General features: G+C 43.1%; 1 protein-coding gene across 5 annotated transcripts in view; it reads right to left on the bottom strand.

Annotated features, from left to right (window-relative positions):
• The window catches only part of LOC112229989 (histone-lysine N-methyltransferase ASH1L), a 51,061-nt gene that overhangs the window by 14,327 nt on the left and 24,014 nt on the right, over window positions 1-12,720 (bottom strand). For 4 of the 5 annotated variants that reach the window (XM_024396176.2, XM_024396177.2, XM_024396178.2 and 1 more), the window contains 10 exons: window positions 8,783-8,929; window positions 7,210-7,318; window positions 6,733-6,888; window positions 6,249-6,319; window positions 5,972-6,135; window positions 3,345-3,497; window positions 2,956-3,010; window positions 2,606-2,738; window positions 1,559-1,834; window positions 982-1,068 (listed from right to left, as the gene is read on the bottom strand). In XM_024396176.2, coding sequence (XP_024251944.1) covers window positions 982-1,068; window positions 1,559-1,834; window positions 2,606-2,738; window positions 2,956-3,010; window positions 3,345-3,497; window positions 5,972-6,135; window positions 6,249-6,319; window positions 6,733-6,888; window positions 7,210-7,318; window positions 8,783-8,929 — 1,351 coding nt within the window. The remainder of the gene's footprint in view (window positions 1-981; window positions 1,069-1,558; window positions 1,835-2,605; window positions 2,739-2,955; window positions 3,011-3,344; window positions 3,498-5,971; window positions 6,136-6,248; window positions 6,320-6,732; window positions 6,889-7,209; window positions 7,319-8,782; window positions 8,930-12,720) is intronic. The other variant, XM_024396180.2, reaches the window with a different exon arrangement.

Below are 12,720 nucleotides of genomic sequence, written 5' to 3'. Positions count from 1 at the left end.
AGCAGCCCTAGACATCACCACCTTTAGCTTTTAATTGAACAATGTTCATGCCTGGAACAAAAATGTTTTTTTTTGTCCCAAATGGCACCCTATTCCCTGATACATTTACAAGCAGCAATCTGCGAATGGTAGATAGTGTACATTTTTGGACTTGTAAATGACTCATTATATATCCATTGATTCGTCAAGATTATAACATAGAAATGCCTTAGGAGCTTAGTTCGACTGCCATTCCCCATCAGAGCCCAAAATATAAGCTTTTACTACTGCCTTGCAGGTAAACGTCATTGTTCTACTAAGCTATTCAGTGGGTTTCGTTCTCCGTTTGTACATATGTTGAAGCATGCAGAGAAATATGACGCAACCACAAAAAAAATGCTAAAATGCCTTGAAATCAATAGAGGCCATTATTTGAACTCAAACAAGAAAAAATTCACTTAGGATTTATAATGAAATATTGCCCATTCACATTTCATAAGTTGCCAGACTACAATATTTTAGCTTGATATGTTAATAAATACTGTATTCATTTTTGGATGTTTACCTGCCTATAATACCTAACCACTGGAGTGTGCGTAGATCACAAGCCCATAGTAAGTCAATAAGGCGAACTGGCAAGCTAGTTAGCCACAAAGAATTGGTAGCTGGCTACCCAGGGAAAATGGACAGCTAGTCATCTACTTTGCATAACATTCGTTTGAAGTTGTTTATGACTGTTAAACTAGACGGCTAGCTAGATTATCATGTTCAGTGAATGGGTAGGTGCAGCATGCCATAACAGTAGAAGGAGTGCGATTGCTTCTCAAATGTAATATTTGATTCACACTCGCGTCCTCACAAGAACATGCTCAAGAGAACATCCTCTGAGCATGCACTCGAAGCATAAGTGTGGAGCACAGTACTATGCGCATAGAGAAACACCCATGGTTGGTTTAGACCACGGGGTGCGGTCGAGGTTGGGTTAAAGAGGACAACACTCACCCTGTCCACAGGTCGGGGGTCGCACTGATCACACAGGTAGTGTTCCACCTCCGCCTCAAGCCGCATGCAGTCAAAGTGCTGCCACACCTGAGACAGACAGACATCACCGTTTACACTGACTCACACCAGGATCACAGCCAAAACTAACAATTTATAATAAGAGTGCCATACTAAGAAGTCTCTCACACAACCAACTCCTGCTTTCAAAACATTGCTTCCACAGACAAGAACAAACACTCACCATTCACTCGGAGTCATCAGGCAGGTACCACTACATTCAACAAGCCTGGAATCCAAACGGAATATTGCTTGGTTTTACTACTAGAGTTACTGATATTCAGTTGTATCTATATTCAGTTTGGATTCCAGGCCAACATTCAACGACACAAAAATGAGCCAGCAGTGTTGGGCTGTGTCCCAAATTCACCCTATTCGCTATAAAGTGCATTACTTTTCACAAGGACCAATAGGGCTATAGGAGACAAAACTAGGCCATTGGACTCTGGTCAAAAGTAGTGCACTATGTAGGGAATAGGGTCACCATTTGGGACTCCATTCTCCAGACGCTCTCTCTCACCATGCACTTCTCACACTGGATCATCAGGCCCTCGTCTTTGTACATGCCGCAGATGCAGCGGATGATGTCATCGTCCTTGTCGTGGGAGCCCGGCCAGCCCCCTCCATGGTGGTGATGGGCGTGGTCTCGCTCCAGCGAATCCGAGCTGTCCGCTTCGCTGGCCGTCTCCCCAACGATCTCGTCGATCTGGACGGCAGCCTCGTGGCGAGCTCCGTAGTAGGCCTTCCTCAGCCGGCACACATCCCTCCCAACCGACGATTTCCGCCCGTAGTATTTCTGCCAGGATGGAAGGTGCACAGGGCAACAACGTTGAGAACTTGGGAAATACAGTGTGTGTTGTAAAGTGGAGTCAAAGACCAGCTCCCATGAAAATAATAACAAAGCTACCTAAATAAGCTTGACCAGGCTTCCAATATCCCACTGGGAATTCTAAGCCCTTGCACAAGGATACGTTTTCCCTGGGGTTCATTGCAGACACTGAGGGCCTTTGGACAGCGGGGTCAAATTACTTTCAAGGTGCACTTCATTGACGAGTTCGCTGACAATGTCATGAAAACAATGCACGCGTCGATGGGGCAGAAGTCTGTGTGTTGTTATTATTCTAGACTGTCAGAGAGCTAGCAACAATGACAAGAAGCTGCCATGTGGGGAATTGTAGGGGCCTCAATTCAGCTCTTATCTTGTTATTGATACCATGTGGTGTTTTGACCTGGCAAAAAAATTGCTAGCTAACCAACAACATTAACATCCTATTTGAGCGGCAACAAGAAGCTCATTGTGCAAATGTAAGATTTGGAGAGGAAATATAATTGACAGTGTTATAACAATCCTTTGGACTTTTAACCAAAAACGCCTGTCTTGCTCCTCGGTTGTGCACACATCGGTTTTGCTGCTAAACAACCCACCTGTCTAGCGTTAAGTACCCTTCAGATGATTCCAGTGGCACTTACATCCTGCACAGTAAATCAAAGATACCTCTGTGCTTGTGTGTGTAAATGATCCGTGGCCGTGTATATCCCATAGGGAGGAGGATTGTCGGAGACCCACCTCTGCGTTGCGGAACACTTTGAGCATGTCGGTGTCAAAGGCCTCCACAGTCTTGTAGTGCCCTGTGGTGATCTGCTTTTCAATGGTGCTCAGGTCCAGCGGGTCGGACACCTTCTCATAGTACTGCGTGTTCCTGGGGTCAAACACACACAATGAGTCATGGGTGAGAGCCAAAACTGGGCCTCTTGTGTCATGAATCCAAACATGATTGTAATGGTTGCAGGAAGCGGCAAGAACATTGAGGGCGTTTTGACCTGGATAAGACAAAGTGTTGCACAATACACTTACATACAGTAAACATGGGTGAAAGCACTAGCATGCATAATGAAAACAAACACGCAAACGCTTACCGCTTTCTTGAAGGTAGGTTGACCAGCGGAGCAGCAAGGGTCTGACCAGCTGAGTCTACGGACAGAGATCGACGTTTTATTATATTCAGCAGCGTATTTCCTTTTACTGTTATAGGGCATAAATATACTCAGGGGAAAATGTGTCTATGCTAATTTGAATCAGATGTACATCAGTAGACGTTTGTAGAGGCAAAAGCCACACAGGTAAGCCAGTTGTAGTGGTCCGTACAAGCACGTGTTGAGATTGGGTTGCATTACAGAGAAGTGTTGACTTTTATGGCAATGAAAGTTTGTCTAGAGACTAGGGAGTTGATGTGAAGGAGTACAGTGTGTGAGTGATCGAGTGTGTGTGTCAGCGAGTATTGCATGTGTGTGTGTGTGTCACTGACCCTTGTAGCTGGTGATCATGTCACAGATCTCTTTGAAGATGTGTGCCAGGCGGGCGGTGCGGGTGACCTCAGTGTTCTCCTCGGCCGCCGCCAGCCTCCGCGTGCGCACCGACCGGGACGTCTGCAGCGCCGAGAACTGTGTCAGGAACACGTCTGCGACGACAACGTGACAAACACACACACACACAGTCAACAAGCCATCAAAAACATTGACACCGCATACAAAACATATATGTAAGCAATAAGCCACAAGAGGCAGTGCTGTATCATGAATAGTTACAGGTAAATGGCGTTGTTCAGCCCAATGTAACAGCAGAGGGCCAGTCAACCCATTTACCTGTGTCTGTATTCATGATACATCACTGCCTCGTGTGCCGTATTACTTAAATATAAAGGCTGTTTTGCTTTTAGAAAAAATACAATGAATTACAGTACCAGTAAAAAGTTTGGACACACCTGCTCATTCAAGGATTTTTCTTTATGTTTTACTATTTTCTACATTGTAGCATAACAGTGAAGACATTAAAACAATAAAATAACACATGGGATCATGTAGTTAACAAAAGTGTTAAATCTAAATATATTTTAGATTCTTTAAAGTAGCCACACTTTGTCTTGATGACAGCTTTGCACACTCCTGGCATTCTCTCAACCAGCTTCATGAGGTAATCACCTGGAATGTATTTCAATGAAGAGGTGTGCTTTGTTAAAAGTTAATTTGTGGATTCTCTTTCCTTCTTAATGCGTTTGAGCCAATCAGTTTTGTTGTGACAAGGTAGGGGTGGTATACAGAAGATAGCCCTATTTGCTAAAAGACCAAGTCCATATTATGACAAGAACAGCTCAAATGAGCGACAGTCCATCATTACTTTAAGACATGAAGGTCAGTCAATACGGAACATTTCAAGAACTTTGAACATTTTCAAGTGCAGTCGCAAAAACCATCAAGCGCAATGATGAAACTGGCTCTCATGAGGACTGCCACAGAAATGGAAGACCCAGAGTTACCTCTGCTGCAGAGGATAAGTTGAAATGACCAGCCTTTGAAATTGCAGCCCAAATACATGCTTCAGAGTTCAAGTAATAGATATCTCAACGTAAACTATTCAGAAGAGACTGTGTGATGCAGGCCTTCATGGTCGAATTGTTACAAAGAAACCACTACTAAAGGACACCATTAAAAAGAAGAGACTTGCTTGGGCCAGGAAACACAAGCAATGGACATTAGACCAGTGGAAATCTGTCCTTTGGTCTGATTTGAGATTTTTGATTCCAACCACCGTGTCTTTGTGAGACGCAGTGTAGGTGAACGGATGATCTCTGCATGTGTGGAGGTGTGATGGTGCTTTGCTGGTGACACTGTCAGTGATTTATTTAGAATTCAAGGCACACTTAACCAGCATGGCTACCACAGGATTCTGCAACGATATCCCATCTGGTTTGCACTTAGTGGGACTGTCATTTGTTTTTCAACAGGACAAATACCCCAAACACATCTCCAAGCTGTGTAAGGGCCATCTGACCAAGGAGAGTGATGGAGTGCTGCATCAGATGACCTGGCCTCCACAATTACCCAACCTCAACCCAATTGAGATGGTTTGGGATGAGTTGGAACGCAGAGTGAAGGAAAAGCAGCCAACAAGTGCTCAGCATATGTGGGAACTCCTTCAGGACTGTTGGAAAAAAATCATTGCTCATGAAGCTGGTTGAGAAAATGCTAAGAGTGTGCAAAGCTGTCATCAAGGCAAAGGGTGGCTACCTTGAAGAATCCAAAAAATGTGTTTAACACTAACTACATGATTTCATATTTGTTATTTCATAGTTTTGATGTCTTCACTTTTTTTCTACAATGTGCAAATAAATACAAACCCTTGAATGAGTAGGTGTGTTCAAACTTGACTGGTAATGTACATATTTTCTTTAAAACCTTATTTTGATGAGTAAATTATAATTATTTCACCAGAGGATATAGTGCAGACAAATCTGGTTGTTAGTTATTTCACTCTACAGACGTGACCCAAGTTATTAATAATTTTTGCATAGTTGTATCACCTAGGCACCGTTCACAGTCTATGTATGGTGCAGAGATTGAAATTCCAAAGTAAAAAGTGTTCCGGGGTCAGACAGGCAGACAGCGAAGCTTATATTAACTCCCACTGTACCAAACTAAATGCTAGGCTGGAAGCAAGGATAAATAATGTGCTAGCTGAGATAAATACAAGAGATGAATTTGGACAGCAACATGATACTCTTATGGGAGAGGCGCAGTGATAATTTTCAGATGGAACTGTTAGCAGGCATAGTGTGCCTGTGACGGCAAATACAGCATGGTTTGGAACGCTGCTTAGCCAAACAGCATCCAAACAACCAGTTTTATAAAATCAGGACTAAACTGCAGAGTTTCCCCAAAAGCTTTGTGGCACTAATATCATCACAAGTCTATTGTAAGCAAAGGAGGAAAGATCATACTACTGTTACAAAACTTTTTGGAAAACTTACCTCTGGTACATTCCTGCATATAGAAATAGAATGATTATTCTATTCATTCTAGTTCTGTAATTCTGCACACATGGCTATGGTCCCCTGATTCCTCGCTCACACTCGCCTCTGACTCCTCACACACTGACCTGACTTGATGTTTCCATCGTCGCGGATGACTCCTCCCCAGCGTGTGTAGATGGACAGGCCGCCGCTGGCCTCCCTCTCGCCCTCCCTCTTCAGCAGCTCCTGCTTCTCCCTCATCTTCTCCCAGTTCCTGAGCAGGAACACCCGGTGTTTCAGCACAAAGTTTCTGAGCCACGGAGAGAGAGAGAGAGAGAGAGAGCGGTTGAGTATGTGTGTTGGCGTGTGCATGATGGGGAGAGTGGTTGAGTGTTTGGCACGGGCGCGCAGTGTGGGTGTTACCTCTCTCTATTGGACATGGGTTTCATGAGAAGGTGGGGATAAAACTTGCTGCTGTCACTTGATTCCTCCTCCTTGGGAAAAGAAGGGGAGAGTTAGAGATATGCGTACTGCTGATCATATGCCTCTGTTAAGTTCACCCATCTCACGATTCATGTCCATTGTGTAAATCTTTTTTTATTATAGAACCTTCCACACCACAAAAACATCCTTTGAAACAAAGAACCACAGTCCTACATACACACTGCCCCTTAAAATAAACCTAACCGGGTAGGAGACCACACTCTAGGTTACAGAGCTAAAGAAAAAGAAAAAATTGGACTGATTTAGAATCAGAATATGTCTTTGTGCATTTTGCACCGTATGCTGTGTAAAAACAGCCAACAACGGTAAATATCAAAAGACCCATTTACGGCAGCAGTAACAAGACACCTGATAACCTTTTTTCTCTGACATTTCCTCCTGCCTCACTCCCCCGCTCCCTTACACGCACTCGTTTTTTCAGCTGGTGCTTGGACTTGCGTTTCTCCTTGAGTCGACCCAGTCGCCGTGCCCCGCCCGTCTTGCCAGGCATCCCGTTGAGTCGCTGACTCTTCCCTCCAATGATACCCCGGCAGCCCTCAGAGCCACACTTACACACTTGCTGGAGAGAGAGAGAGGTGGGGGGCGAGAGAGAGAGTAAGCAGTAGTAGGAAGGAGAAGGTAAGAGGAGAGAAGGTCAAGGTATGAGGTGATACAAAGGAATGTGTGTGTGTGCCAGGAAAAGGGAACAATGGGGAGAATTTAGATCAAAGATCGAAACCCAGTTGAGCGCTCTTGGATGGTAATATAACTAAGAGAGAGATGGGGGTAGCCTGGTCCCAGATCTGTTTTTGCTAGCTTGCCATGGCAAAAACAGATCTGGAATCAGGTTTAAGTTGGGTCTGTAACTGAGAGAAGATGGTCGATGTGCAGCCACACCCACCTGCTCTTCGGTGTTGAAGGAGTGGAAGTTGTAGTCGTAGGTGAGCTCTGTGCCGCTGCTCATGTCCCTGAGGGCGAAGAGGCCGATCCTGTACACCCCATTCACCGACCTGCAGGAGCAACAAACAGGAGGGAAGAGAGTGAGTGGAAGGGAGATCAGATTTTCCCAGGCAGGCTTTGAACTTGAGCATAGGGCACAGCCTGAGCAAAGAGCTCTGGTCAAAAGTAGTGCACTATATAGGGAATAGGGTGCCAATTTGGCAGCATTCTTTCTTTATCTCCCTGCACAGTACAACAGTGTAGGCTGCACTTTCCCTTTGCCGTCTAATTTTTAATCCTGTGAGGACAAAAAGCAGTTTCGGCACATTGTCTCTGGGCACTAGTACAGCTGTGTCCAAGGCCCCAGCTACCACGCCGTATAATCGCTCTTCTGTGACAAGATGGATGACTGGCCATGCTTCACACTGGAAATTCTCTATCCCTGTAGAATCTCTTATTCGAGGCCTGCTCCACACCACAGCAGAGACAGAGTTGTTAGATCGGTGTGTCCTAGTTTACTGCCTGGATGTTCACGAACGGCAAGGAAGAAAACACGTCTTTTCTCAACAGCCGTTAACCGTTTTAACGGTCTGTGTTCAGGCCCTTTTGGGATTAAACAACACTCTCAACAATGAAAAAGCTATTTTATCAACTTCAACTGTCCTCCATGAGTTGCTGAAATTCCTCTTCACTTAAATGGTGGGATGAACATGCTGAGGTCCCATTTGCCTTTTCATTCAACCCATCCAGACAAACGATAATAGTTATGCATCTTAGAGAAGGAACCAATGATTCAGATGCCTGCTTAACCAGGTCTACAACTGTCTTGCTTGATCCTGACTGAGGTGTGCAATCCTGTAATAGTCTGAGGGTTGGCCAATTGGTTTATCTCAGTGAAAGGGCTTTAAACTGTTTAGTGTGGTAAACTCGGGCATAGTCCGGACGACGTGATCTTATCAGGTTATCGTGACAGAAGCAGACCATTAAGTGGAGGGGGTGAGGGGATTTAGGTGCAGATTTACAAAGCGTCTGCACCAGTATTAAGTTACCTCTCAGCAGTGAAAATCTAAGCGACAACTGTCTGTTTCACTTCCTTTCAATTCCATCTCGTAACCTTGGTTTTACCTTGTGTTCTACCTTTCATGTATTGTTCCCTGTCAAAAATAACAAGCTTGGTAGACACTTAGTAAATCATACTATTGTGTGTTAACAGACTGTCTTCTGTACTAGAGAATTAGCTCCTCAACATTAGCCAAAGAGGCAGTTTCCTGGAAACAGATTTAGCCTCGTCTAGGACTAAGAAGCACTTTTAATGGGAGAATATCCATTGAACATGCTTTTCGGTAAAGTAAGTACTGTGTCCGGTAAACCGTCCCTAGCTGAACCCCAAGCACTTCTAGAGTTGTCATGTGTGGCTCAGTTGGTAGAGCATGGCGCTTTCAACGCCAAGGATAGTGGGTTCTATTCCCGCTTGGGCCACCCATACCAAAATATATATGCATGCTAAATGGCCTATTATTGTCCTACTAACTCACCACTTCTGCATCTCACAGTTGGGTTCACAGCTGTGGTTGATGAAGCGGGCCTCGTTGCCCATCCGGTAGCTGTCGATCACCATGCCGCTGTCCAGGTTCAGACAGTATTGGCCGCTGTGGGCGAAGTACTGCTCCATCATGCGACTTCTACAGGACGGGGAAGAGGGACAGAGGGACATTAAAATGGGGAAGAGGGACATTAAAAGATAATAATACTATACAGCGTTTAGGAACACAGACTGACACTACAGAACCAGTCAAAAGTGCACAAAAATAGAATCATGATTTAACAGGGAAGAATACAATACATTTGGCCGCGAATCCTTCCCAACTTACACTTAAGTCAAAAGTTCTCTTAGTCTCCCATTGACATCAATTTATGACTACGGGCTCTATATTCGGCTGGCGCTAAGGAGGCGCAAGGGCCTATTTATATAATGAATTTGGAGGGCAGAAATGAAATATTAAAGCATTAGACCTCATTAAAGGCGTCAGTCATACACAAGTTATACTTAAATCCGAACTGGTTCTATAGCAAACATTTATTCCGATTACGATCTCTCACTTTCGGTTATTTGAAAACGAAATCTCCCTAATGTATTTTTTCCCCCGATGTTCTGATTCCATGGCACATGTTTTATGAATTGACACGCAAAACACCGTATTCAAAACTTAGAATTTTTCCATTTAAATGATTATACAAAATTATTGCAACCAATAGAATGTTATTTCTACGGGGGATCCAACATTCACAGCTCTGCAGATTTTGCTGCAAAGAGACAGTTATTTTATCATTTATTTTGGTACTGTCCATATGTAGCTCGTTTTTGGTCACAGGTCCAGGAACGGCTGAAGAATTGCAACATTTACCTGGAGCTAACTCCACAGAAAGAAATACTGGGTGATTTGAAAAGTCAGTCAATTGATCAAGAATATAATAGCACTTTTAGCCAAAATGTTTTTCATTTGAAAATCTCTAGAAACTATTAGACAAGAATGGTTCAGAACTTTTGTGAAACATCACAGCACAGTTTAAAAATATATGGCAAATAGAAATCCAATAAGGATAGAAGGGAGGGGTTTAATGGAGCTGCAGGGTGGGACTAATAACAAAAGGTAAAATATACTGTGTCTGTCAAATGTATAGATTCAGAACTTTACTTTAATAGCACAGTTATAAATATCTGGCAAATAGAAATCAAACTGGACGGACATCAGAAATAGATGGGAGAGGTGCAGGTTAGAGGAAGGCCAGGCCTAAAAACAAACTAAATATAACAATTGTAAAATACATTATGTCTGTAAAATGTATATATGTATCAGCTGGAAGTAGAAGCCTAAGTGCTGTTGTTTACTAGTTTACTCCAATTAGGGGAGGGGTGGTAGGGTTTGTGGGAAATATATATATGTGGTTATGTGCAGGGTTGGGTAAATTACTTTCTAAATGTAATCAGTTAGTTACGCTTACTACTTACCTATCCAAAATTGTAATCAGTAACTTCAGGTTGGGTAATCCAACCTAATTTGATTACATTCAGTTACTTTTAGATTACTTTCCCTTTAGGCATTAGAGGACAAAAATGTATGTTACCAATTGAACAACATCTATTGAAGGTTAAAATGGACATAGCTGGCCATATATGGATGTTACATTTTATTTTATGGGTTGGTTATGTACAGTGGTTCCTCCTTTAAAAGTTGAGAGCTTACACCGCGATTTTTAGAGGTAATATGTGGTTTAGTACGGTTCCCTGCGTCACCACTTCATTGCACCAGACCAGCGCAAGGGGGAGTTAGAGCCCTGATTATGCTTTTGGTTCCTACTGTGTCTCTAAAAATGAATGGGCGACATAAACCGAAATAGAAACTGATAATTGTGCACGACTTCAGTATTACTTACTGTAGGCCACTCCCGACCGGTCACGTTGTACAGCGCCTGAGTGGCGCAACGGTCTAAGACACTGCATTGCAGTGCAAGCTGTGTTGCTACAGATACTGGTTCAAGACCCATGCAGGTCTTGACTGGGAGACCCATAAAATGACTTAAGGTTTTTCTCCCTCTAAAAATAGAAATAAACTGGCTTTATTTACAAATTAGTAACCATGTCTCACCCCATGTTCAAGAATGACCTTTTTCTTGCTAATTTTACATGATTTGAAAATAAAATCTCCAAAATATTTAAGGGGCATTGCATTTATATTGGCACTGACTAGGGAAACGTTCCTGCTGATCTTAGTGCCAGTCTACACGTTCAAACTAAAACAATGTAACTAATAATGGCATCTTTAGGCTTTCATTAAGAAAATGATAAAAACACTTAAAATGCCAGTGTTTATTTAGTTATCGATTCATAAATTATGGGAATAAATATCACTGAAATACAGAAATATCCGCCAATCCTCAATGTAATTATTGGCAGAGAGTCACGTCATATTTTTTCATATACTGTATGCGACATGAGTCTCAATTGTGTTGAGTAATGTGCTGTTAAAAGTGGTGTATGTCTTATTTATTTAAAGAGCATATTGAAGTTAGAAGCAATAGCCTACAACTATTTTAGCACCGTTTTGTGCTGCTGAGGCAAGCATGGGGGGGGACTGGTCTTTATAAATCAATGATACCTTTATTTTCACCGAAACTCCGTTTGGGTATTGGTTAGAATAGAATTCAAAAATGAGAGTGTAGAAATGTTATGCTCTTAGTGTAACCTTTATTTAACTAGGCAAGTCAGTTAAGAAATTCTTATTTACAAGGGCAGCCTACTCCTTTCTCCCCGTCGGGGAATTGAAGCCCAGTCTCCCGCAGGACACAGGATTCAGTTACCAACAACGACGAGACGGCCTACAGTGTGGTGAAAATAACCTCACACTCAACTTCAACAAAACTAAGGAGATGATTGTGGACTTCAGGAAACAGCAGAGGGAACACCCCCCTATCCACATCGATGGGACAGTAGTGGAGAGGGTAGCAAGTTTTAAGTTCCTCGGCGTACACATCACAGACAAACTGAATTGGTCCACCCACACAGACAGCATCGTGAAGAAGGCGCAGCAGCGCCTCTTCAACCTCGGGAGGCTGAAGAAATTCGGCTTGTCACCAATAGCACTCACAAAAATTCTACAGATGCACAATCGAGAGCATCCTGTCGGGCTGTATCACCGCCTGGTACGGCAACTGCTCTGCCCACAACCATAAGGTTCTCCAGAGGGTAGTGAGGTCTGCACAACGCATCACCGGGGGCAAACTACCTGCCCTCCAGGACACCTACACCACCCGATGTCACAGGAAGGCCATAAAGATCATCAAGGACAACAACCACCCGAGCCACTGCCTGTTCACCCCGCTATCATCCAGAAGGCGAGGTCAGTACAGGTGCATCAAAGCTGGGACCGAGAGACTGAAAAACAGCTTCTATCTCAAGGCCATCAGACTGTTAAACAGCCACCACTAACATTGAGTGGCTGCTGCCAACACACCGACTCAACTCCAGCCACTTTAATAATGGGAATTGATGTAAAATATATCACTAGCCACTTTAAACAATGCTACTTAATATAATGTTTACATACCCTACATTATTCATCTCATACGTATATACTGTACTCTATAGGATCTACTGCATCTTTATGTAATACATGTATCACTAGCCGCTTTAAACTATGCCACTTTGTTTACATACTCATCTCATATGTATATACTGTACTCGATACCATCTACTGCATCTAGCCTATGCCGCTCTGTACCATCACTCATTCATATATCTTTATGTACATATTCTTTATCCCTTTACACTTGTGTGTATAAGGTAGTAGTTTTGGAATTGTTAGTTAGATTACTCGTTGGTTATTACTGTATTGTCGGAACTAGAAGCACAAGCATTTTGCTACACTCGCATTAACATCTGCTAACCATGTGTATGTGACAAATACATTTGATT

This window comes from Oncorhynchus tshawytscha, linkage group LG31, assembly GCF_018296145.1.
Source record: "Oncorhynchus tshawytscha isolate Ot180627B linkage group LG31, Otsh_v2.0, whole genome shotgun sequence".
NCBI classification, from domain to species: domain Eukaryota; kingdom Metazoa; phylum Chordata; class Actinopteri; order Salmoniformes; family Salmonidae; genus Oncorhynchus; species Oncorhynchus tshawytscha.
Note: the sequence above shows the minus strand (reverse complement) of the source record. Positions and strands in the feature narration are given on the sequence as shown.